Source organism: Eupeodes corollae, chromosome 2 (genome assembly GCF_945859685.1).
Source record: "Eupeodes corollae chromosome 2, idEupCoro1.1, whole genome shotgun sequence".
Lineage (NCBI taxonomy): Eukaryota > Metazoa > Arthropoda > Insecta > Diptera > Syrphidae > Eupeodes > Eupeodes corollae.
In genome coordinates this window covers 12,302,693-12,329,706 of record NC_079148.1, presented here as the reverse complement: position 1 = coordinate 12,329,706, position 27,014 = coordinate 12,302,693, and the positions used below count along the sequence as shown (strand labels likewise).

The window sequence follows — 27,014 nt, the reverse complement described above, 5'->3', positions numbered from 1 at the left end:
TCTTTCACATCGCTGTTAAATCACAGGAGCTTGATGTTACTTTAGTAAACAACCGTAATTTTTTAGTATAGAATTGGAGAGTTTCCCCTTTGAATTCGTTTTCGGATCACAAGTGGATTCTTTTTCAAATTAATTTCGAGTAAAAAAACCCTCCGCCTCACAGAAATCCCAAAAGAACTGACTGGACGAAATTCAGTCAAATTGCGAATTCCAAACTAAGCAACTTACCGAATCTCACTCAATCAATAGGAGACCTTGAATCAAAGGTGAAAACCTTTGAAACTTCTATAAGTAAAGCTTTTAGAGTCTCTTGCCCAGTTAAATATATAGCCGTAAAACCCTTCCTTCTTGGTGGAATGAAGAACTGTCGAGTCTTAGGAAAATGACGAGGACAATTTTCAATATCTGCCACAAACATAAGTTTTACCAACCGTATAAAGACTCTCTTAAAATTTACAAGCAAGCCCTGTCATAAGCCAAAAGACAAGGCTAGAGAGAGCTGATGGAGCCTGGACAGCCTCTCCAGCCAAATCTCTTGAGCTACTGATGAAGACGCACTTTCCGGGTTGCGAGAGTGGAGCAAGTTAATTCCGTTATAACCAGAGAAAATATTTTGTGGGCCATCAATACTTTTTCTCCATATAAATCCCCAGGCATGGATGGCATACTGCCAGTTATGCTTCTAAAGTTGCATGATGTGGCAGCTCCATGACTGGAACAAATTTTCAAAGGATGTCTCCTTCTCAAACATGTGCCCATGTCGTGGAGACAGGTCAAAGAAGTTTTTATCACGAGGTCACGAATCCGCGAAGGATTTCAGACCAATAAACTTAACATCTTTTGTGCTTAAAACCTTGGAGCGCATTCTTGATTACCATATTAAAGAAATCCTAGTTGGACAACCTCTAGAAAGCTCTCAGCATGCTTATCTTAAGGGCGAATCTACTGAGACTGCCCTCCATGAGGTAGTGCGTACTGTAGAACAAACAATCCATTATAAAGAATTTTCTCTTGCCACCTAGATTCCTAGACATAGAAGGTGCTTTTAACAACGTCCTTACCGAATCCATAGAAGAATCACTCGTTTAGTTCGATTTAGAAGACTTCATTCGAGAATGGATTATTTCCATGCTCAGGGTGTTGTCCTTTCGCCTTTTCTATGGCTTCTAGCCATGGATACAATTCTCGTTAAAAATTAGAGAGATGTGGAGTGAATGCGGTAGTTTATGCGGATGATTTGGTGCTATTGGTGTCAGGAAAGTACACCTCTGTGGTTAGTGAAATCATGGAGTCAGTTTTGAAGAAAGTTAGCAGCTGGGCCACGAGTTGTGGAATAGGAGTTCACAAAAGTAAAACTGAACTGTTGCTCTTTACCAAAAAAAACTAAATTACCGCCCTTCACGCTACCTCGACTCAACGGTCAAATCCTTTCATTGTCTTCAGTGCAAAATATTTGGGAGTAATACTCGACCCTAAACTAAACTGGAAACTAAATATTGAAGTACGGGTTAAGAAGGCCTGTATTGCTTTCTACGCCTGCAGCAAAACTTTCGGCAAAAAGTGGGGACTTCAGTCGAAGATGATTTTGTGGACGTACACAGCCGTAGTACGCCCTTTCTTAACATATGGTTCGATTGTGTGGTGGCCTGCTCTTAGCAAAGCCTATAATATTGATAAGCTAAAGAAGGTTCAGAGAACAGCTTGCGTGGGCACCACAGGGGCCATGCGTACTTGCCCAACGGACGCCTTAAACGTTATTTTACATCTTCTACCAATCGACCTTTTTATTAAATACATAGTTTAATGCAGCGCTATTAGGCTGAAGGAATTAAACAACTGGTTGTCAAAACCTTATGGTCACAGCAACACAACGAAATTGATTCCCTCAGATATTCTCTCCGTAGACACTGACTACTGCACTCCTACTTTGAGCCTTAGTAAGGGTTTAAAGGTTATTTTCTCATCCAGAGAAGATTGGGAGGATGTCATCGTGTCGATGCGACACAACCATCTTTACTGACGGCTCAAAGATGGAGTGCTGAGTTGGTTCTGGGATCTTTTCTGAGTCCCTAAATGACTTTGCTAGAGTTTTTCAGGCTGAACTGCTGGCAATAAGGGAGGCATGTTAGATACTTAAACAAAACCCAAACCAAAACAGAAATGCGGCTATCTTTACAGACAGTCAGGCAGCTGTCAAAGGCATTAACTCGGCCACATCCTCATCTAAATTGGTCCAGCAATGTCGCGATGAGCTTGCGATCCTGAATATTAGCCTCGGTGTCACCCTGATCTGGGTTCCGGGCCATAGTAGTATCGTGGGAAATGAACGGGCTGACGAGCTAGCCAGGCAAGGATCGGCCCTTCATAGCTCACTTGCGGAAATGGTTAACATTTTTCTTTGTGCTATGAAGGGTAAAATCTTTTCTATCTACCAAACTGAATCAAACCAAGGTGGAGCAATTTACCCAACTGCATTATATTTAGGAAGATATGGCCCACCTATAATAAAACCCGTACAAACGATCTTCTATGCAGGCCAAGGCAAGGCATAGTCAGGATTTTTGCGGTTTGTACCGGACATTGGCCTATAGGAGTTCATGCAGATAAGTTGGGTATCTCTTACAACACCTTTTGCCGTAGTTGTAGTAACCAAAGAGAAAGTGAAACGATAATCCATTTCCTCTGCAAATGTCCTGCTTTGGCAAACACTAGAATGAAATACTTTGGAAAAGCATTCTTTCAAGAACTTGATGAGCTATCTGAGACAAAGATTAGAGACCTAATCTTTTTTCTCAATGCAACAAAATGGCTCTAACATAATCGCTATGAAGCTTCTTTATAAATCTGTCCCTTTCAATCACAGGTCAAACGAGCTTTTGGTATCAAACAGCGTACTACAGCACTAATTGGATCTCAGACTAGGTTGCCTTGAGATCGCCATTTCTACCTACCATTGTTGCATTTTTAGAATTCGTTTTGCTTCTGAAATGAAATGTCATAAGTGACAGCTTCTCAAATAACGAGCTACTCATGTGTCTAAAGATGACAACTTCAAAACTGACAGCTTTCCAGTCATGAGCTATTCAATGGCATAGTTTTACTTCTCAGATGCTTAAGTAGTGACACCTGCGGAAAGTGCTTACTACACAAATGCCAGAGGTATTTTTATTTCTTAAATGCCAAAAGATGATCGCTTTAAAAGTGAAAAATAGTTGCGCAAACAGCTGGCTAATCAAACAAAATAGTTTAAACTTTTAAAACGTCAAAGGATGACAACTTCAAAACTGAAAGCTGTCCAAAATAGTGGGCTATTCTACTGGTATAGTTTTAATTTCTGAAATGTCAAAATATGACATCTGCCTAACTAGTGGGCTGTTCGAATGGCATGTTTTTATTTTTTTAAATGTCAAATTATTAAATTATGACAGCTATAAAAAAGGAAGCTGCTCAGATAGCAAGCTATTCAAAATGAAATCTCTGATTCCTTAATTTCGCCATTACGTTAAAACTATTTTTCAAAGTCATTGAATTAAAGATGTTTTGCCTAAAATCTTAGTATTTTTATATTATTCATGTTTGTAAAGCCTTTTTGACCCAAAACAATTTGTATATCAAAGAAAAAGAATCTATTTATTTCTAAACTATTTATTTTTAATTTTATCATACTTCCAAAAGAAGACTAAAACCGGGCCATTAACAAATTTTTTTATATTTAGATCTGATTCGAATAGGGATATGTCAAAAATTAAAAAGATTTTATAAATATTGTAATTCGGTCTGAACTTTAACATTTGTTTGGAACCCAAGCAACTTTTTATTGGTATAAGTAAATATGTGCTTGACATTTACATTAGGTTTGACAATTCTCTGTCAAAACTCTTATCAAATTTTTCGATAAATGTCAAACTTTGATATTTATCAACTAGCAATTGATAGGATTAGGTCCGTTTAGTAAGAAGTGACCTTTTGGAGAGTCTTAATTCAAAAGTTTTTAGATGCAGGAATATAGTGGAGAGTTGTAAGTCACCAGACCTTGGCTCTATACGAATTTGTTACTCCACCAAATGTATTTATTAAATAACTAATAAATTCTATAATTTTAAATAAACCGTAATCAAATAAAATAAATAAACCATAAGTTAACCCTCATATTAACATTTACATGGACAGAAAAATAAAACTCAACTAACGATCAATCAAAACGTAAATTTTTATGATTATTTGAGTTTTTGAATTTTATGGCCAACAATTTTTTAACGGCACAAGACCCTGAACGTCACACCATATTTGATTATTATTTTGTGCTTTTCTACAAAACAAGCAATATATTTTATTGAATTAAACAGCGAGTGCAATTTGTATTACATTGCATTTGGGTAAAACGTCAAAGTCTCTGTTATAGCTCTCTAGTTAACCGTGTGCGGCAAAAGCTGTCAATCAGGCTCAGGCTATATCGAAAACCAATATGGGCATTCATTGATAGAACCAGTAATGTTTGAACTGTACTATGTACATAAATAAACATATACAAAATAAAATCGGATGAAATTTTTCTAATATACACAGCTAGTGTACATATATGTATTACAATAATTTCTAGGCTGATGTTTTAGATTTAGGTGCAACCCAGACGCATTTGAACATATTTGGCACTTTATTTAGTATGTGTCATTTGAATAAATACCCAAGCGGCAGTGATGTCGAGACATAATAATTTGACAGTTAAAAGAGTTTAGAAAAAACCATTTGTCAATTTGGGGTGACAACTCTCGTTGGTTTACCAAATATGTCAAACTCAAACCGACTGGCCAATATAAATCTCAACTCTTTTACATATAACCACCTTCCCTCGCTTTGCTATAAAATTGCTTCTAAAGACTCTTTGTCATGATGAGTATGATGTTTGCTGGAAATTTCTTTTCTTTTCGTCTTCGATCCCAAATTAGGTAATTTCTACTTCGTTTTCCATTCAACAAAACAACAAGTAAGGCTCGCGCGTTAAGTTGACATTAAAAATCATTAATTTTGCCAAAAAGTGGAGGCGTGACGCGAGAGCTTTTTATTGTTATTGTTGTTTTATTTAGTTCTCGGTTCTCCCACCCACTTGATGGGGTTTTTGACGAGTGTTTCTTGAACGTTAAATGACCAAGTCAAACAATAGATTCAGTAATGCATAAGTAATTGCAAGTTGCTGTCAGTGTCAGGTAGGAGCTCATGCACATTGTGTATTTTGTGTGTACAGGTGGTCACGAAAATTTTCAAACACCAGAGTCTAACATGGTTTTTCCATTTTTGGATTTAAGTAGTCTCATTGAAAGAATATAAAAGTCTCTCCATCTCCATCAGTTCCACCGACGACCACCGGTGACCTATATTTTGAACCATTTGTTTTTTTTTTTTCGTGTAATTCGTGCTCGTAAATTTTATTTGCACCAAGAATCGAATGTTGCCGTTCAAATTGGAAGGTACTACCCACGATCATCACTTAATATTGATGATGACAAATTTTGTATTATATGAATTCTTTATATAAATATAAAAAAGTCTTCATAAATACGAAACACGATATTCATGAAGCATGCGAGTAGGTTGAAAGTTCATGGACTTAATTTTCGAATAAAGAAAAGAATATTCGTGAATGCAAAAAGAATCAACTTTTTTTGCGTGTAAACACACAAAATGTCAATAATTTTATTTTGAAATATAACTTCATAAAAATAAAAAGTGAGAAAAAAAGTACACGTCAAGATTAAATCAAGGGCATATGAAATTCTCATATGGGAGCACGCAGCACACCACTGACATCGTAGTTGTTGTTAATGTCACTTGAATTGCTAAAAGTTAATTGAAATAAAAGTGATAAATTTGGATGCTGGTTATTTCCAAATAAGATTAAGATGTTTAATGAGTAGAAATAGATACTCCATCAAGTCGATAGTTGAGAGTAAACAAACAGTGCAATGAGCAATAAGATTTATTTTTGGTATACGGATAGATATTTTTAAAGTGTTTTTATTGACAACTTGAATTAACAAATTTGATTTCAATGGGGTCTCTCTATGTTTGAATTGAAGGTTCTACTATTTATTTAAGTGATTAAATGATGTTGACGTTTGTAAATGAGCTATGATAGATGAACAAAAATCACTCTCTTTTTAAATTTAAATACTAGATTGATTTTAAAAAAAAATATTCATCCTCTAATAATAAACAATACAATTTTTTTGAAAGAATGTATAATTACGTGTTAAATTCGATAAAATCTATCCCACCAAAACATAACTGTAAAAAACATAAATACAAATAAATGGATACGTCAAAAGTAACGAAAACTCTAAGACTGTCAAGTTTAACCTGGTTTGAGTAGCCTGTTATTTGAGCAGGTGTCACTTATGAAGCCGTCATCTTTTGACATTTGAGAAATTAAATGGGCGCATTCAACTAGCTTTGTGAATGCAAAACTACACTACAAGGCTAGTCAATCTGGAACTGTCATATTATTGACAAATGCAAATATATAAAATAAGAAACGTTTTTGATTTGGTAACTTTAACTTATCTTTTGTGTTTTTAAATTCAATAAAATCAGACACAATATTAATGATTTATAGTAGTGTTTAAATACTGAACGATTTATTTCATTTTGACTTCGTGTGTCTTTACCGAGCAGCTGATTGTGAAATATCAAAATCATTCTCCACTAACATTGTAACCTAATTTTGTACACTACTTCGGAGGGGAAATTAAAACTACTTTTGTTGTTAGATTAAGCCAATCAGAATCCCTTGACACTAGCTTTGTGAATGCGACCAATGCCATCTTTATATTCAAAGATTTCATTTGAATAGAAAACTATTTGGGCAGCTGTCATAATTTGACGTTTGAGAAGTTAAAGTATGCCATTTCAATGGTGCACTATTGGGTAACTGTTGCTATTTTTTAACATTTGGGAAGTTAAAACTATTCAATTTGAATAGAGAGCTATTTTGCCAGCTGTCAGCTTTTGACGTTTGAGAAGTAAAAACTATGCCATTTAAATAGCGCTGTATTTGGACAATCGATATTTTTGAAGATGTCATTTATTTGCGTTTGAGAAAATAAAATTATGTCATTGAATATCCAGCTATTTGCGCAACTGTCACTTTTGAACATTACATCTTGTTGTAGAGGAAATCAATCGCCAAATTTTCGAATTGGTTATAGAAATTTTATGATATATTATGTGGCTGCCATTTGGTGGATATTATTTTCAATATCTTCCTCTTTACGATGAAATAAACACCCACTTATTTTTTGTAAAAATACTGGTTTTCTTAAGTGTCAAAATAGAACAATCAAATGGAAAGCCCGATATTTTCAGTAATTTAAAAATTTGACTTTCAAATTTTGACATGTTTTAGTTTTCTCACAATAAACAATAATACTATAAATTTAATTATAACCGTTTCTTTTCAATCATCAAAAATCTAAATTATATCTTTAAGAACTTAATTGACCCAGAAGCAATATAAGACAATACAAAAATACAAAATGTTGATAATTAATAATAAAGAGGAGAACCTAATTATTATCTATAAGACAAGTCAAATTAAGATCTTTATGACGTAAGCTTTTTTGCATACACATGACTTCCTATAAAAAGATGTGATTTCGTTTTATAGTACTCTTATGTGTCATTTTAAAATATTTAACTTTGAACATAAAGAAGTTGGATGATAGAAAAAAAAAGATTAATCAGAACCATGAAAATGCTCAGCCAAGTGTTATTTTATTTATGACAAATCTAAATCTCTAGTCATTTATATTATGCTTCCGCCGCGAACGCACCCAAAGAATCAAAACATCACATCGCCACCATCATCAAATCAAACCCAAATGAACACTCCAGGCTGAATTTAAGTTGGGATAGAGATGAAATTTGTTTGACCTTCATTTTGCGCTTGTTGTTATAATTATTTTATTTTTATTTCAATATCAAATTAAACTGTTCTAACTTTAACATGCTATTAGACTACAATAGAATCTATAGCTAGCAAGTCCCAGAAGCTATGTATATGGCGGCGGCGGCGTTCTGAAAACATTTTAATTATAACAAAATTATCATAGATCGTTTTTAATCTTTTATCGAAATCAAAATAGCCCATTTGAGGAAATTATTTAAATAAATCAAAAATATAATGTGTATGCAGTAGCAACCATAATTGCATCATGAGTTCATGTGACGGGCGGCGACAAACAGTGGGATAGAAGCACTCAATTGGAGCCCTTCCAGTCTTACAATTGAAATTGAATTTAATAAATTCCACGCAACTGTCAAATCTATGAATGATTCGTTCAAAATATTGTTTTTATAATTTCACATTTGACATAACCTCAAACAGTGTGGAAATGTTCATGTTACTGACACTTTGTGATCATATCAAATTATCTGTGTAGAACTGTCAATGTCAATTTGTGAAAGATTATATTTATCCAACAACCAAAAAACACGGAGGCATCCTTAATTTACATATCGAAAATAGAGCATAGGAGTTGAGTGACCCGGCAAAAATATAACCAAGAGGAAATTATGGCTGAAATAAAAACACGCTTCAGATTGGGCTTCACCTGACGTTTCCGAGTTCAGCCATAGGAATTCATGGCATGCTATCACAATGGTCACATTCACAAAGCTGGTGGCTATACGAAGTTTCTGATTGGCTAAATCTAACAACAAAAGTAGTTGACATTTCTCCTCCAACGTTGTGTAAAAAATTCGGCTACAAAGTTATTGGAGAATGATTTTCGGTAAAGTAACACGAATTCAAAATGAAATAAATTGTTTAATATTTAAATACAAATATAAATCATTCAAATTGTGTCTTAAATATGATTTTATTGAATTTAAAAACACAGAAGATAAGTTAAAGTTATCAAATACAAATTTTCTTATTTTATATATTTGCATTTGTCAATAATATGACAGTTCCAGATTGACTAGATTTGTAGTGTAGTTTTGTATTCACAAAGCTAGTTGAATTTTGATTACATAGCCACTAGCTTTGTGAATTCGACCAATGAAGCTTCGACCTCACGTTTCATTTGACAATCGTAAGGAAATAACGTAATGTTACGTAATGTGACTCCAAACGGAAGCTCTAGTTCAAATTTGCTTAACATCTGCTTTGTTTGACAGCTCAACAGCTGTTAAAAAGTCAACAAACAAAATATATTTGCCTTTGAAGGGATGTACGCTAGATAAATTTAATTTTTTCGATTTCAAAACTCATATTTTTTTTTCATTTTGAGAAAAAATAACAGCTGCTAATGACAGCAGTGCCATTTTAGAAACGTCATATTTGAAGTGTCATTCAAAGCAACCTCGAAGCACACCCAATGTAACGCAGACGAAGCCGAAGCTGGTAGGTAGGTAGAAATGGCGATCTCAAGGCAACCTAGCCTGAGATCCAATTAGCGCTGTAGTGCGCCGTTTTGATACCAAAAACTCGTTTGACCTTTTATTGAAAGGGATAGATTGATAGAGAAGCTTCATAGCGATTATGTTAGAGTCATTTTGCCGCATTGAGAAAAAAGATTAGGTCTCTAATCTTTGTCTCAGATAGCTCATCGAGTTCTTGAAAGAATGCTTTTCCAAAGCATTTCATTCTGGTGTTTGCCAAAGCAGGACATTTGCAGAGGAAAAAGATTATCGTTTCACTTTCTCTTTGGTCACTACAAATACGGCAAAAGGTGTTGTAAGGGATACCCAACTTCTCTGCATGAACTCCTATAGGCCAATGTCCGGTACAAACCGCAACAATCCTGGCTATGTCTTGCATTGGCCTGCATAGAAGATCGTTTGTACGGGTTTTGTTATAGGTGGGCCATATCTTCCTAAATATAATGCAGTTGGGTAAATTGCTCCACCTTCAGTTTGATTCAGTGGGCTATGAAGGGCCGATCCTTGCCTGGCTAGCTCGTCACTATACCACTATGGCCCGGAACCCAGATCAGGGTAACACCGAGGTTAATATTCAGGTTCGCAAGCTCATAGCGACATTGCTGGACCAATTTAGATGAGGATATGGCCGAGTTAATGGCTTTGACAGTTGCCTGACTGTCTGTAAAGATAGCCACATGTTTGGTGTTTGATTTGGCTACATTTAGGGACTCAGAAAAGATCCCAGAACCAACTCCGCACTCCATCTTTGAGCCGTCAGAAAAGATGGTTGTGTCGAAACCTATCGACACGATGTCATCCTCCCAATCTTCTCTCGATGGGAAAATAACCTTAAAACCCTTACTAAGGTTTAAAGTAGGAGTGCAATAGTCAGTGTCGAAGCTGAAGCGTGCTTGTGTTTCAGCCATTAATCACTCTTTAAAGGCCCAACCATAATTAAATACAGCTCAATTATGAACGCAAAATGAAACCAGCAAATGCGCACGAACCCTAAGGACAAACCAGAATGTAATTATTGGGGGTTTATATGGGTAAACTCAAATTTTCAGCTAGACATTTTTTTAAAAGAAATCAATTTATTTTGCCCCATGGAATGAAAAAACGGGGTACATTTGTATTTTTACAAATCTATATCCACAGTAAATTGATTTATTTTACCCATGGAAAACCTCATAAGCTACATTCGTTAAAATTTAACATAATTTAACAAACGTTGTTTCATTCGCTAATTGTTAAATTTTATTTGGCAGAGAACTGTGCTTAAAAAGGCTGCTTTCGAGCTAATTAATTTTTAAAAAGGTAAAATTTAAAAAACAAAAAAATGTTGGTATTTACTAAAAGTAAATAATTTCTTAAGCAAACAAATCTAAATTGACATCAGCCAATGTTTATTTGACAGATAGAAATGCAAGCGAAATTACATCATGATATCCCCAGTTATTTTTCTAACAAAAAGAATTGTTCCTTATGTTTTTCGGCATTAGGTTACATTCAATCAAGCATTTATAGTTGGGCCTTAACCTAGGAAGAGGATCATAAAAAGCTTTGACATTAGGAGTGTTCCCATTCTTAAATATGTTTGAAAATAATCGTTTAATTTGATAGATTGAAATCATTCGTCAAATATACTGTCAAACATTAATTCTATTTTTAATTTTGACTCATGAGGACCCAGTTTTTTCCTTTATTTGGATATTTTAAGTTTGCAGGAAATCTATATTAATTTAAAAAAAAACTCCTAAATAACAATTTGCCATAAAAATAATTCTATAGTTTTATTCTAACGACTTAAAAATATTAATTAAAAATAAAATTGTCTTCATTTTTGACAAGCATGGCTTTATATTGTTAAGCCAGCAAAATGTCAATTTTTGTTATTTCTTTCCAGCATATTTGACAATTCCCTAAAGAAGTAGAGGATCAGAAGATACTGCAAAAAGGTGGGACAGCAGGACCGTTTACAGAATAACCAAAGAGCTGACCGGTACACACAGCTCAAAGCAACACCTGGTGAAAGAAGTAGACGGTACTGTGATAAGTTCGGGGAATGAGCAAGTCAGAAGGTTTAAAGAAAATTTTTTCTCGGTTTTAAACCGAGTGTTTGCAGACAACGTACAGCCGATACCTTCTGAAGCGACTGAAGAAACTAATCCCCGAATCCGCACTACACCTCCCAGTAAAGATGAGATCGTTGCCGCAATTAAAGCACTTAAGAACAACAAAGCGGTAGGACTTGATGGAATTTCCGCAGATCTTTTACAAGCAGCGCCAACGTCATCAAGCGAACTGCCTCATCCGCTCATAAAAGAAGCCTGGATCACCGAAAACTTCCCGCGTGAGTGGAAGAAGGGAATTATTGTCAAGCTCTTTCAAAGTGCGAACACTAGAGAGGAATTTGCGTTCTACCAGCCGTTGCCAAAATAGTAGCAAAAGTTATACTGGAACGCATCAATACCAGAAAATCTAGATTTTTTTTAAGCACCATATGATGGATCCAAGTGTCACGTTCTGCACGATGGTAGGTTGTCAGATGATTTTGAAATCCGAAGCGGAGTCAGACAGGGCTGTATTCTGTCGCCAATATTGTTTTTGTTGGTGATAAGCGATGTACTGTGCTCAGCTCAGTCAGGTAGCGGAGGTATCCAATGGACTCGGAACCTGACCATCCTCTCAAATAAATATTTTCTCGCAACCGATGGAAAAAGTGGAGAGCTTTCAATACCTTGGAAGCATCGTTTCCATTGAAGGCAGAACCGAACAAGACGTAATTTGCCGCATCGACAAAGCAAAATCGGCTTTTCGGTATGCTGTCAAAAATTTGGAGAAATAACTCTATCAACTTAAGAACAAAGCTACGACTGTTTCGCAAAAATGTCGAATCTGTGCTTCTTTATGGGTGCAGCACTTGGAAGGTTACTTCAACCATAACAAAAAAGCTGCAAACCTTCGTAAAAAGATGTCTTCGTAACATCCTAAGGATTTTCTGGCCAAACCGTATTTCAAATGGGGTCTTTCATAGAAGAACCGGTCAGGAAGCCATAGAGTCTATAAATACGAAGACGTAAGTGGAAATAGATTGGACATACACTTCGAAAAGGTAACGACTGCATTTCAAGCCAAGCAATGCAGTGGAATCCGCTCACACAAGAAGGAAGAAGAGCTGGACGACCGAGAAGCACATGGCGCAGGAAAGTTGAAGCGGAATCAGCTTCACTAGGCAAGAGTTGGAGGGAGCTGAAACACATCTCCGAAAACCGTACTCGGTGGCTCGTAGGCGTAGTAGAGGCCCTAAATCCTGAGGACCTAAGTAAGTAAGTAGCTAAATACCTTATTTATGTTTTGGTGAATACATTTTCCTCCAAATTTTCCCCAATGGGAACTTGTTAATTTCGAAAGATGCCCTCAGAACTCATTTATATTGGAAATTTGCTTCCATTTAATTGGCGTTACAGATTTTCGAATAAGGTTTGAAAGATTAAAGGGAATTTTTTTTCAAGACAGTCCCCATTTAAGGGAATTTGAATTTTTGTCCCACTGTATTCAATCTTTTTCTCAAACCAACAAAAAAAACAAACAGCTTCATTTCTCTTGTCCAGACACATAAAAACCGAGTTCAAGTTTGTCTTATTGAAATGTTAACTCTAACGCCCCCGCATAACAATCAATTACAATATATAACATAACATTATTGTAGAACTATAATAATTCTAGTAGTTTTTATAGAATGATGCTACAATTAATTGAATCATTACTCGCGCATGCTATAAAAACTCTTATGATGATAATCAGGAATGGTCAACATATGTACTTTTGTACAGTGTGTATATTATTATTACCATGCAGATCTATTGCATGTGCTTGCGGACAACCGAAACGAACGACGCGATGCGGACGAACGCGACAACAAACAAATTTGTTTAATTATGATGACTTTTTCATAGAAAAATGTCCCTCTCATATTTCTTTTTGTTGAATTATATTTTTTTGTGCAATTCAATTGAATTAAGTTGAGTTAAGTTAATTTTTTCTTATGTCATTCACTTTGATAGTCTCGGAGTTCAGGGTTAGTTCAAGACTGATTTTGATATGTGTTGATATTTTTAGAAAAGTGAAATTTAATTGAAGAAAAGAGTAACATCTGTTAACTTCCATAGGTAAACTTCAGTTATCTCATTTAATTTTGACAAGGACAATTGAATCTGTCGTTTTTCTAGATTGAATCTGACGTTTTACTAGATTAATTCTATCTGTCAACACAGTGCGGCGTTGCAGTAGCAAACAATATTTATAAAATTATAAATGGTGAGAGTAAATAAATGCCAACTAAAATTAATTACTTAAAATGGTGAAATTTGTTTAACAATTTAAACTTGGCACTTCACCATGACTTTTTATAGTCATTTAATTTGAACTTATATGAAGTCCATACACATTACACACATCACGATACGATTTTCTTAGAAAATTAATTACTAATTCCAATCGCATATATATAAAAGTCATACGACTCCTTTGAATGTTCATTCATTTGATCATAGCTCAGCAACAACGAAAAACACGACACCTCATCTTGATTCAATAACCTACAAAAATAAAAATAACCGAAAAAGGTAATAGACATCGTTATTATTTCGGGGTGAGTTCAATCACTCGTCATAAATTACTTATTGATGCCTAAATACGTTAAATTTATGAATTTAGTTTATGGAAAGTACAACGTGTAGGTTGATATGAATTTTCAAATGGGAATTTTTATTTTTTGAAGATAAACATCAAGTGTTTTATGCGAGTAATTTTGATGAACCATATTTTGTTACACCTGTTTAAATAAAACTATAAAATATCCATTTAGAAAATCTAAATGACACGTGTTTTTTTAGAGTTAGATAAAACAAAATTATAACAAAGAACTTAAATATTCTAAATAAGTCGAGTTTTCAATAATTTATGTTAACACCCAATTTAGATATTAAGAATTTACGAGCTTAAACTTATTCTTTTTATCTTAACGAAAGTTTGCATTTATATAGGGAGTTTCATAACTGCATCACTATTGTTTGACAGTTGAATATGTCAAACTTAGTTGTTATTTCTGTTAAGTAAGGTTTGGTATTGGCATTGGTTGCGTTCAATCTTGTGTTAGATAGGGTATCTTGGATAGGTGGATTCTTAGATATGTACCTTGTTGAACTAGTTGGGTAGCCGTCAAAAAATAAAAACAACTTTCAACTGTTCACAAAAAGCAAAGAAACATTTAAGCTTCGAAGTTAAAATTGTTGTAAGACAAAACATTTAATGGATAATTCAACTGATTCGTCGGACAATGATGAAATGATAGGTGCGTAAGAATTTAATAAATAAAAGATAACCTTAACCTGTAATCTGTAAATTCGGAGGCAAATAGCTTCTTCATCGTCTATTATGTACAGAACATCCTCAAATACAACTTGAACTAACAGCTGAAATAAATTTTCAAGTTTCTTTAAATTCACCCATGTGTTAAATCAGCTGTTCTGTCAGATACTTCAGAAATTTTTGGATACCTTTGGATTCCTTTTTTGATGTATCAGCTGTTTTTGATCAGCTGTTATTTTACATGTAAAACACTAACAAAAAGGTATCCGGATACCCTATTTTTCTGAGATTGAACGCAGCCATTATGCAAAGTTTAACGTCAGAATAACACTTCCTCCACTAGTGTAGTGAAAACAATATATACATAAATATTTTCGTTAAATTCGTACAGTACTTCGTCAATTTTACGTTCAGCTCATTTCAGGATAAATATCTTCGCCAACAATAACAAAATAAAGGCAATAAGTGAGTTTTCAAATGATTGTATTCAATTGATCGCACACAAATGATTAGATTGAAAAACGATTGCAACCTTTTAAATGATTGGTGAATGCTAAATTTAAAATCAAACTCGTTAAGTCAATTAAATGAATCATTAAATTCAAGATAACATTCACAAAAGAATTAATTCTTTTAAAAGTCTGTAAAAATTGAGGAACACTCAAAAAACAATATTTAAGACCTCAAGGGGTTTTGACACATTAAGTGAGCCAAATACACAGTAAGGACATATGTAAAAGGGGAGATGCCTTGAAAGAAGGTTTACATTGGTTTTTCCTGAATATTAAATTGACAGGAAAAGGGAGACTTAGGGTCCGGCCACGTAATGAGCGACGAGCGACTGAGCGACCGAGCGACGAGTCGCTGAGCGACCAATCTGAGCGATGGGTGGCCATTTTCTAAACGACACGTCGCTGAGCGATTATTTGGAAAAATGCCTTCGTCAAGTGCGGTTCATCGTAGCTTACTGGTTGAAAGTCGCGCTCATATTTATAGATCTGTAATAAGATCGAGAATCCGTAGATTTGGTGTACACCCCATAAATCGTGAAAGGGAAAATTATGGTGAATTTCATCATTTATATCTAAATCTTCGCAGATTTCCAGATCGCTTTTGGCAATATTGTCGTATGTCAGTAACATCTTTTGATTTGCTGTTGGAAAAAGTTCGACCAAAATTAACAAGACAAAAGAAAGCAATTAGTCCAGAACAACGGCTGGTTTTATGTTTAAGGTTAGTTTTTTTTTTAATTTTTTTAATCTTTATTTGTATTCTTCAGTTTATCCAATATAATATTTTGAATGTCAGTTCTTATCTCAAGTTTTTCAAAATTGTTAAATTGTGCCATAAATGGCAAAAGACTTTTGAAAAATTGAAGGTCATCACTATCCTCTTCTTTTTTTGCTACCTCTTTCTTTAAAATTTGTAGTCTTTCTTTTTCTAACTCGAGAAATTCTGACTCCAAATTGTATGTTGACGCTCTCTTATTTTTATTTTTTCGCACGTTTTGGGGGCAGCTGGTGCTCGTAGAAGGAGTGCTGTTTGTAAGCATATTGACACTTGAAAGGGTTACATCCTCTTCTTCCAGTAAATCTGATATTGTTTCTGCGAAAAAACGATTTTGAGCCATTGAATAACTTTCTGGTTCTCGAAGATTTCCCTCAGTTGGATCGGGTTCAATTGTCTGCCTCGTAAAGGCCATCATTTCAAAAAATGGCCATTTCGGTTTTGTTGGTGGAGCTTCGGATCCCGATACTGGACGTGGAGCTTTTCGAAGAACCCTTCGAAAAGTGTCTTTTAGGTTTTTCCACTTTAGTTTTACATTGGCTCCTGAAATTTGAAATATAATTATACGTACATATACTATTTACAATTTTTGTATCTTCAATGTTTTCAGATTTCTCGCAACAGGTCTTTCGTTTCGAGATTTAGCTTTTGCTTTTCGAATGGGCAGAAGCACAGTAAGTAACATTGTCTTGGAAACTAGCGTTATCATATGGGAACAACTTGTGGAAGAATATATGCCTATACCAACAACTGACCACCTTCGAAATGTTATTAACGATTACTACCGACGCTGGAAATTTCCTAACTGTTTTGGCAGTATTGATGGTAGACATTGCCAAATTCAATGTCCAGCAAATTCTGGCTCTCATTATTTTAACTACCTGCATTATTTTTCTATTGTACTGCAAGCTGTAGCTGATGCTGACAAAAAGTTTCTAACAATCGAGGTGGGTGGGAGAGGAAAACAAAGTGATGGTGGTACATTTTCTGGATCTACTTTGTTCAAATTACTTGAAGCTGATAAATTTAACGTTCCACCTCCACAAGCATTACCAGAATCAAACATTGTTCTTCCCAATTTTTTAATCGGAGATGAGGCTTACCCCCTGAAAAACTATTTACTAAGACCTTATCCAAGGAGAAACTTAAATGCTCAAACAGAAAACTTCAACAAAAAACTTTCAATCGCAAGAAAATGCATTGAGTGTGCATTTGGCATATTAAGCAAGAAATGGCGGTTTTTACAAAAAAACATCGAAACGAAGCCAAGCACTGCAGTTCGTTTAATTAAATGTGCTTGTATACTGCACAATTTTGTGAGAGAGTGCGATGGCGACAGTGACCTTGATTATATACACGTGTCTGCAGAAATGGCTAATGACTTAGCTCAAACAAATGCAACCACCCAAGAAGAACAGTCCCGTTATAACAGAAGCTCAAGCAATGCGTTGAATACAAGAAACGAGCTTGTGCAATATTTTTGGGAATTCGGGCATTGAACAAAAAACACTACTATTTGTAAAGATTAAATAAATTAAAATTACCAGAACAATTACAAATTTGTCCAACTTTTTCCCACTCTTTATCGGTGACATTTTTATTTTTGTGATCTTTGTGGGTGTCCTGCCATAGCATTGGGCGGCTTTGGACAGCTGAAATTAAACTTTCAATGTTTATTGTAGACATCTTTTTTTTACGTCGCTCAGCGATCGACTGAAAAATTAAAACAAATTTGATTGCTAAGCGACGTCGCTCTGTCGCTTGAAAATTCGCTCAGTCGCTTACGGCTTATGTGGCCACCTCCATACGATTTCATGTGTTCTAATTTTTTTGAGTCGCTCAGCGGCTCGTCGCTCGGTCGCTCAGTCGCTCGTCGCTCATTACGTGGCCGGACCCTAAGGGTCCGAGCGACGAGCGACTGAGCGACCGAGCGACGAGCCGCTGAGCGACTCAAAAAAATTAGAACACATGAAATCGTATGGAGGTGGCCACATAAGCCGTAAGCGACTGAGCGAATTTTCAAGCGACAGAGCGACGTCGCTTAGCAATCAAATTTGTTTTAATTTTTCAGTCGATCGCTGAGCGACGTAAAAAAAAGATGTCTACAATAAACATTGAAAGTTTAATTTCAGCTGTCCAAAGCCGCCCAATGCTATGGCAGGACACCCACAAAGATCACAAAAATAAAAATGTCACCGATAAAGAGTGGGAAAAAGTTGGACAAATTTGTAATTGTTCTGGTAAGTTTAATTTATTTAATCTTTACAAATAGTAGTGTTTTTTGTTCAATGCCCGAATTCCCAAAAATATTGCACAAGCTCGTTTCTTGTATTCAACGCATTGCTTGTGCTTCTGTTATAACGGGACTGTTCTTCTTGGGTGGTTGCATTTGTTTGAGCTAAGTCATTAGCCATTTCTGCAGACACGTGTATATAATCAAGGTCACTGTCGCCATCGCACTCTCTCACAAAATTGTGCAGTATACAAGCACATTTAATTAAACGAACTGCAGTGCTTGGCTTCGTTTCGATGTTTTTTTGTAAAAACCGCCATTTCTTGCTTAATATGCCAAATGCACACTCAATGCATTTTCTTGCGATTGAAAGTTTTTTGTTGAAGTTTTCTGTTTGAGCATTTAAGTTTCTCCTTGGATAAGGTCTTAGTAAATAGTTTTTCAGGGGGTAAGCCTCATCTCCGATTAAAAAATTGGGAAGAACAATGTTTGATTCTGGTAATGCTTGTGGAGGTGGAACGTTAAATTTATCAGCTTCAAGTAATTTGAACAAAGTAGATCCAGAAAATGTACCACCATCACTTTGTTTTCCTCTCCCACCCACCTCGATTGTTAGAAACTTTTTGTCAGCATCAGCTACAGCTTGCAGTACAATAGAAAAATAATGCAGGTAGTTAAAATAATGAGAGCCAGAATTTGCTGGACATTGAATTTGGCAATGTCTACCATCAATACTGCCAAAACAGTTAGGAAATTTCCAGCGTCGGTAGTAATCGTTAATAACATTTCGAAGGTGGTCAGTTGTTGGTATAGGCATATATTCTTCCACAAGTTGTTCCCATATGATAACGCTAGTTTCCAAGACAATGTTACTTACTGTGCTTCTGCCCATTCGAAAAGCAAAAGCTAAATCTCGAAACGAAAGACCTGTTGCGAGAAATCTGAAAACATTGAAGATACAAAAATTGTAAATAGTATATGTACGTATAATTATATTTCAAATTTCAGGAGCCAATGTAAAACTAAAGTGGAAAAACCTAAAAGACACTTTTCGAAGGGTTCTTCGAAAAGCTCCACGTCCAGTATCGGGATCCGAAGCTCCACCAACAAAACCGAAATGGCCATTTTTTGAAATGATGGCCTTTACGAGGCAGACAATTGAACCCGATCCAACTGAGGGAAATCTTCGAGAACCAGAAAGTTATTCAATGGCTCAAAATCGTTTTTTCGCAGAAACAATATCAGATTTACTGGAAGAAGAGGATGTAACCCTTTCAAGTGTCAATATGCTTACAAACAGCACTCCTTCTACGAGCACCAGCTGCCCCCAAAACGTGCGAAAAAATAAAAATAAGAGATCGTCAACATACAATTTGGAGTCAGAATTTCTCGAGTTAGAAAAAGAAAGACTACAAATTTTAAAGAAAGAGGTAGCAAAAAAAGAAGAGGATAGTGATGACCTTCAATTTTTCAAAAGTCTTTTGCCATTTATGGCACAATTTAACAATTTTGAAAAACTTGAGATAAGAACTGACATTCAAAATATTATATTGGATAAACTGAAGAATACAAATAAAGATTAAAAAAATTAAAAAAAAAACTAACCTTAAACATAAAACCAGCCGTTGTTCTGGACTAATTGCTTTCTTTTGTCTTGTTAATTTTGGTCGAACTTTTTCCAACAGCAAATCAAAAGATGTTACTGACATACGACAATATTGCCAAAAGCGATCTGGAAATCTGCGAAGATTTAGATATAAATGATGAAATTCACCATAATTTTCCCTTTCACGATTTATGGGGTGTACACCAAATCTACGGATTCTCGATCTTATTACAGATCTATAAATATGAGCGCGACTTTCAACCAGTAAGCTACGATGAACCGCACTTGACGAAGGCATTTTTCCAACTAATCGCTCAGCGACGTGTCGTTTAGAAAATGGCCACCCATCGCTCAGATTGGTCGCTCAGCGACTCGTCGCTCATTGCGTGGCCGAAGCCTTATGGTAATGAATTCCACATTCGCGTAGTATGGCTTAAAAATGAATCTTTGTACTAAAAAATTCGATCGAAATTGGGTTCGAAGGTATGTATATTGATGAGACGAGTTTAACAGTTGTATTTCACAGCTTAAGACGGGTCAAAATGGGTGGAAATATAAGAACTTAAACAAACAATTTTATTGTTACCAATTATTTTTTAAGCACTATTTTGAACATTGTCTAGTAAGATACTGGAAAAACATTTTTCACGTCGGCCCAATCAAAAAGTCTAGAGATCTTATATCACAAGAACTTGTTCGTCATCTTGAGAAAAGACGCGATCTGCCAAATTTTCACCGTTTGTTTTTGTTGTAAATTTTAACAATGTTAAAGCATTATTGAAGCGTTTATCTCTCCATTTTAAGTAATTTCAGTATCAACTTCAAAAGTGACAGTTGCCAAAATAGTGGGTTATCAATACTTGATATTATAAAGCTGAAGAGTTTGTTTGTTTGTTTGTTTGTTTGGGCGAGCTAATCGCAGAAACTACTGATACAATTTTAAAAATTCTTTCGGTGTTAGATTGCCTATTTGTTGAGGAAGGTTAATGGCTGAAACACAAATACGCTTCAGCTTCGGGTTAGTCTGCGTTACGATGGGCCTCCTTCGAGGTTGCTTTGAATGCCGTTTCCAATATGATATTTCTAAAATGGCACTTTTTTCATTTGCAGCTGTTATTTTTTCTCAAAAGTTTGTTTTGATTTTTCATGAAGTAAAAAATATGAGTTTTCAAGTGAAAAAAAATTAAATTTACCGCGGAAGTAGCGTACACAGCCTATAATAACAAATGGGTATCCCTCCAAAAGCAAATGTCTTTTGTTTGTTGAATTTTTTTTACAGCTGTTGAGCTGTCAAACAAAGCAAATTTTCAGCAAATTTTAACTAAAGTTTCCGTTTGGAGTCACATTACGGATTGGTGATTTTTTACTTTTTCGAGACCTTCTACTGCTTGCGCCGCCGCGCCGTGCCGCAGCGGTAGGTTAAGGTAAAGGTTTTTCTAAAATAATATATGAATGAATTATTCTCACTTAATAGTTCTTTAAAAGTTGATTAACTATAACCTTTATTACGCTAACAAAATTTGTTCTAAAATAAAGCATGCAAAATAAAACTTCTAGTTAGAAAATCGTAAAAATCGAGATAAATTTCATGCAATGCCTTAAGACACCCAAGCATCTTAGGTAGCGACATCACGTATGTGATCATTCCAAAAGAGCTGGGCGACCATACGCATACCAAGACTTTCGAGATGCAAGGTCCACATCCGGTGAATAGGGTTGCGAGTTTAAAAATTAATTGAAAAAGTCAAGCGGATTAGAAAATTCAGACAGGAGGTCATGAGTAAAAATGAAAAAAAGAGTGTCAGAGACAGGACAGAACCCTAAGGCACACCAGCAGTGCACTGTTAAAATGAATGCTTATGTCTGAAAGACTGAATATTCCGAATGTATTTGACATTTGCATAACAGAAATTATATATAACTGTGGTCGTAATTAACTGTCAATTTATTTGTAAGAAGATGCAAAGTTCTCAAACCCCCAGGTTTTTGACAGAAATTTACAGATTTTTTCCTCAATATCTATCTATTACTCCAGATTTGTATATTTGTTTTTAATATACAAATGTATATGTTACCGGAAATGTATGAAACCTAGGAATTATATACAATTCCTAGGAAATATATACAATGTCGAGTCTATTAAGGAAATGTATAAAAATATTTATAAAAGATTATTTACAATATATTTTTCCTAGGAAATGTATATATTTCCTAGGAATTGTATACAACTGCTTAACAACGCTAGGAAATGTGTTAAATTAATATTATGTATGTACTCGTATATCAAAAATCTGGAAAAATAAAACATACTAACTAAAAATGAAATAAAAAGAGTTTTCTTAATTTTTTTCTTTATTTTTAAACGAAAGAACTTATTTATTTTTACAGGAGTGACACTTAGAATTACATAGTATTTTATTTTTGAAGCACAAACATTTTGATGAGCTACAACCCTTCTTGCAAAGACATTTTTTGAATCCTTGTCCAGTCCCAGTTGATTGTATATTCGCAACTGTGCGTAGTGAAATTTCGGTACTAGGTACCTCTTTGGAATCCAGAATATTTGTAGGGCACACACTGAATTCAGATCTAGAATACAATTGTTTTATGATTCCATTCTTTGTTCCAATCTGATAAAGCTCGTTATCTGTTTTATTTAAGATTACACCTATAATATTTCGGGCGTCACCACGTCCTCGGTGGACTTCTGGTACGGAAATCCTTACAGAAGTTTCTATGAACACAGAAGGAAACTTGTTGTCACTTGTTTTTAACATTTTTCCTGCCTGTTGTTGCAGATTTTGCTTTGCAGAATGACGATTTTTGTGCAGTACTACATTTTTTGAACATAATAGACAGAGCAGTTTGGACCGTTTTCAATGATTTTCTCTAAATCTTCTTCAGTTTCGATGTTTTGCGTGAAATCATTTGGTAACTGTAGACCTACCTTAATTTTACATCCAAGGAGTTTGCTTAATTCCAGCGTGAAAAGCCCTGTTTTTCATGAGTTGAACGAACTTTATACCCTCGCTCCAATGCGAATTATTATTGTCTTGCATCCAAGTTGTAAGCATATTTTCGATATCCTGATTCTTTATATACAATTCCTATTGCTGCTTAGGAGATTTATAGAATTCCTAGGCAATGTGTATAAAAAGAATTAATTCACACATTTCCTGGCGATTTTTGGCGTTGTATACATTTTCTAGGAATTATATATAACGACGGATTACATACATTTCCGGTAACATATACATATACGTATGTAAATATATTTAGCACCACAAATAACATGAACAAACCACAACATATTACTTTTATTTACACCGCTTATAATTCTCAAGTTGAATGTTGGTTTCTTTTCAACTCGTTCGTTTTTAAATAAATAAATATAACGATTATTTGTTAAATTCAATTCATCTTATTCTTTAAGGGTTAGTGGGTTTAATTATCAAATTGCATACAATGTAAGTGTCTACTTTGCAACTGCTACTGTATTTAATATCTCACATTATTATGGTTGTATCTTAAAGATACTACATAATCTAATTCTGCTTCTGCATTTTAAACCAACAAAATAACGAGATAGTTTCATGAGAACTCACCTAGAATTTGACTTATGAAGTCGCCCACTTAGAAAATGTAAGTTTAGAATGTAACTTAAACGCAAAAACGAAACCGCGTTTATTATGTTTGTTTTTGTTGTTGCCTGGGCCCGGTGATTGATTAGGTGGTTTATATTTTTGGCTTGGTATCGTATTCCGTTAGAAGAGCGCAGTGTGAACGCAATGTTAAGTTTTATATTTTTTTCTTCTTCTGCGATGGACTGTTGACGTAAGACACACACAAATTGTATTAAAATATCAAAATGTTTTCTTAATATTTCAAAAATATCTTTTCAGTTTTATTTTTTGAAAAAATAAAACTGTCCTACTTAAACTGTCAATTTTTTTGAAATTTAATTGTAAACGACTCACTTGACGCACGTAACTTTTTCACAAGTGACAGTAGAACAAATAATTTGTATAATTTGATAGTTCAGTTTTTTTTAAATAATTTATTTTACTTAATTTGACAGTCAAGATGATACTTTTGTAGAATTCACTCAGGGAAATTTTTGAATACAATTTATTTTTATTTTTTAAATATAAATTGAAAGGTATTTTATCATCAATATTTTATTATTAATTGAAAACCAACCGACGACGATAGATAGATAAATGGAACTGATTGATGCTGTAAAGCTTTGGGGACCATATAGGTAAACAATTACTACTTTATTTGCAATAAAATATATTTGCAATTTTATTATTATTTGTTTTTATTTTTTTGTAATATCAAGTGCAACTGCATCAATTCTACCCCACTACCTTACCTACATACTATCCGATGCATCCGAACGACTTTTACATAGAGATGTCATTTTGTTTTTGTTTGTTTGCCTTTTTTCAGGTGCAACAAAATATGTACAGAAACGAGTGTCATTCGCCACTTAAACTTGGGTATAGATCTCTATGCGTTGCATGAGAACGTTAAGTTCATATAACAATTGAAAACGAAAAAAGGGCACTTGCTGGTGCGACATCAGGGTCTTTTGCCTATTTTGGGAGTAACTTTGGTATGCATGATGGAGCTTTGATGAAGATTTATTGGTGTTTTGAAATAAAGATGACGACACCCAAATTGTTGTCCTTGGAGAAATTTTTATTTTATTTTTTGAGTCATGAGAGATGAATGGTTTGCTTTGCTGCTATGGTTTTATCAGTGATTTTAGTTTAAAAAAATAGCTTATGTAATAGCTACTAAAGTTGCTATTACTTAACATGTTTTAGGCTCAAGGCTTGATATATGAACATATACATATGTACATAAGATTTTCAAAACACAAAATACAAACTCTCAAGTTTCCAGACTCTTTTTCTCAATAAAACGTCACCCTTTTCGTATATACACCAATATAATTGAGAGCTGTCAGTTTAACACCAGTATAATTGATAGCTGTCAGTTTGATGAACCATTTCGATGTCGCATCGTTTTATCTCACTGTAACTTATAAGATACAAAGAGATATGAAGGTAAGAAAAAATTATGTTTCTGATTGTAATTGAGAGCTTTAGGTAAGGGTTAATATTTGAAAGCAAACTGACAGGTGGTTATAGGGAGAAAACGGAACGCTCTCAGTGAAGTAATTTTGCTTTTAATTATAAAAGTATAGTTGAAATAAATAAATGAAGTAAATATTATGTTCAGTAAAAAAAATCTACAACTTTTAAGCTTCATTTTGATACCAAAAATAATAATCGCCTTTAAATACCGAAACTAAATTAGTATTGATAAAAACCGATTAGCGGTTTAAGACATCGTAAGGGACTTTACTTGCTGTCAATTGCATTCCTTGAACATAAGTTTTAGCCAGTAATAAGTTTTTTAGATGTCAATAATATAAAAATAGCTACTTTACTTCATTTAACTCTTCCTCTATTCGATCGTGCAAAAATAATTTTTTTTTTTTGATTCAGCTGTCATTTTGACATAAGTTGACTTGACTAGATAGTAAGACAGATTTTTCTTGTTCTAACTTTCGAATCTTTTGGCAAATCATATATGTATTATAAACTTGGCTTACCTTCAAGTACCCTTTGTCGTCTGCACCTACCCATTGATAGGTATAACTGGATAGACATTTAAATAAAATGTGGTTTTCCATTGGTAGCTTCAGATTTCCATTAAAAATTGATTTTTTTCGTGGCGAATGGAACACGATTAGCACTATTTTTGTTTGTCATTTTGTTTGTTAACGAATGCGCTAAAGCTGTCAAATTTTCAACTAAACATATTTTTATAATTGCAGAGGAAAAAAATGAAAAAAAAATTGGAAGCTATCCATTTATTTAAATTGCGACATTCTATACTAAATGAATTTTTAAATAAAGTAAGTCTGTCAAATACATACTTCACGTGTTTGCTTAGCGGTTTATTAAAAATTATGTCTGTTTAATAATTCTTTAGTGTTAAAAGAAGGGATTTTCAACACGGTGATTTCCTTAATTTTAATTTTATTTATAAGTAATAAGGTAAGGCCATTGAAGTTTAGATGGTAGAATGTTACTTAGGGTTGATGGAGGTGTTTTTTTAAACCAAATGATTGCTTTCAATATCAGATAGATATGTAGGTTATCTGAATACCTTTTTGTTAGTGTTTTACGAGGGCTATCAGGATGGAAATAGAACGGTATCAAAGAATGTGTGGTATTTTTGGTTATCTGACAGATCAGAGGTCAGTTCTTTTCCTTACTATTGTTAACTCTTATTTACAATTATTAACTATTGTCGTTCCTTAACGTTAAGATTGATTCGTTTTGTAACAATGTGTCGTCATCACATTGTTCCTAAATTCATTGTTGAAGTGTCAAATAGTGACAATTAGTAAAAATCCACAACTCAGTTTGGTAGTTTGACAGATCAACAATTTCTAAAAATTTTCTTTCTTAAATGATTCTAATAAATTCACACAATGCGTAAAAATGACACCCGAAGAATTCTTTTCTTGACATAACAACAATAGTTTAAAAAAAGTACAGAGCACCGACGATTCAAGATATGGTTGAATTTTATGAGGCCTACAAACTAGTTGACCAATTTGTAAGTCTAAACAAAGTTTCTTATACCTAATTCTCCTTTTGGCTGTCAGAAATGTCTGCTCTGAAAAATTAGAAATATAAACTGGTCAAATTAAAATGTTAATATATTTCTGCGGTCGAATATTAGAAGCAATCTAAGCTTTCCTACTCGTGCAATAATAGGCCTTGCACATGAGAGCGAACAACGAATGTTGCCCGATTACTCGAGATGTTTTTTCGGTTGTTTCCTCTTTCGTCTTTTTGACAGATCGGGTGAGGGGTGTAGAAACGTAGGGGGAAAGAAGTCGGAAAAGAGTCCTGAAAATTTATGGACTGTTTTTGGTTGAACTTTGACGTTTATGCTTTGACAACCAATAAAAAAAAAAACAAAATGCAAAATTTACAGCTATAAGTTCAGTTTTCCAGAGTACGGTGTAGTAAGGCAAATATAAACGTGAAATAATGTAGATTTAAT

The 27,014-nt window shown here is 34.4% G+C and overlaps 3 protein-coding genes across 6 annotated transcripts in view; 1 reads left to right on the top strand and 2 right to left on the bottom strand.

The window, feature by feature from the left end:
- LOC129946726 (smoothelin-like protein 1) overlaps positions 1–23,893 on the bottom strand; it is a 122,913-nt gene extending 99,020 nt beyond the window's left edge. The window contains exon 1 of one of the 4 annotated variants that reach the window (XR_008781636.1): positions 23,525–23,893. The gene's annotated coding sequence lies outside the window, so the exon portion shown is untranslated. The remainder of the gene's footprint in view (positions 1–23,524) is intronic. The other 3 variants (XM_056057015.1, XM_056057011.1, XM_056057019.1) reach the window with 3 other exon arrangements.
- LOC129944147 (uncharacterized) lies at positions 15,729–16,660 on the bottom strand (the record flags this gene model as incomplete). The annotated part of the gene is made up of 1 exon (XM_056053345.1): positions 15,729–16,660. A coding segment is annotated over one exon (612 nt), but the record flags the coding sequence as incomplete, so codon positions are not given.
- LOC129946733 (uncharacterized) lies at positions 19,300–20,293 on the top strand (the record flags this gene model as incomplete). Its single annotated transcript, XM_056057038.1, has 1 exon — positions 19,300–20,293. A coding segment is annotated over one exon (597 nt), but the record flags the coding sequence as incomplete, so codon positions are not given.
- Positions 23,894–27,014: the final 3,121 nt, after the last annotated feature.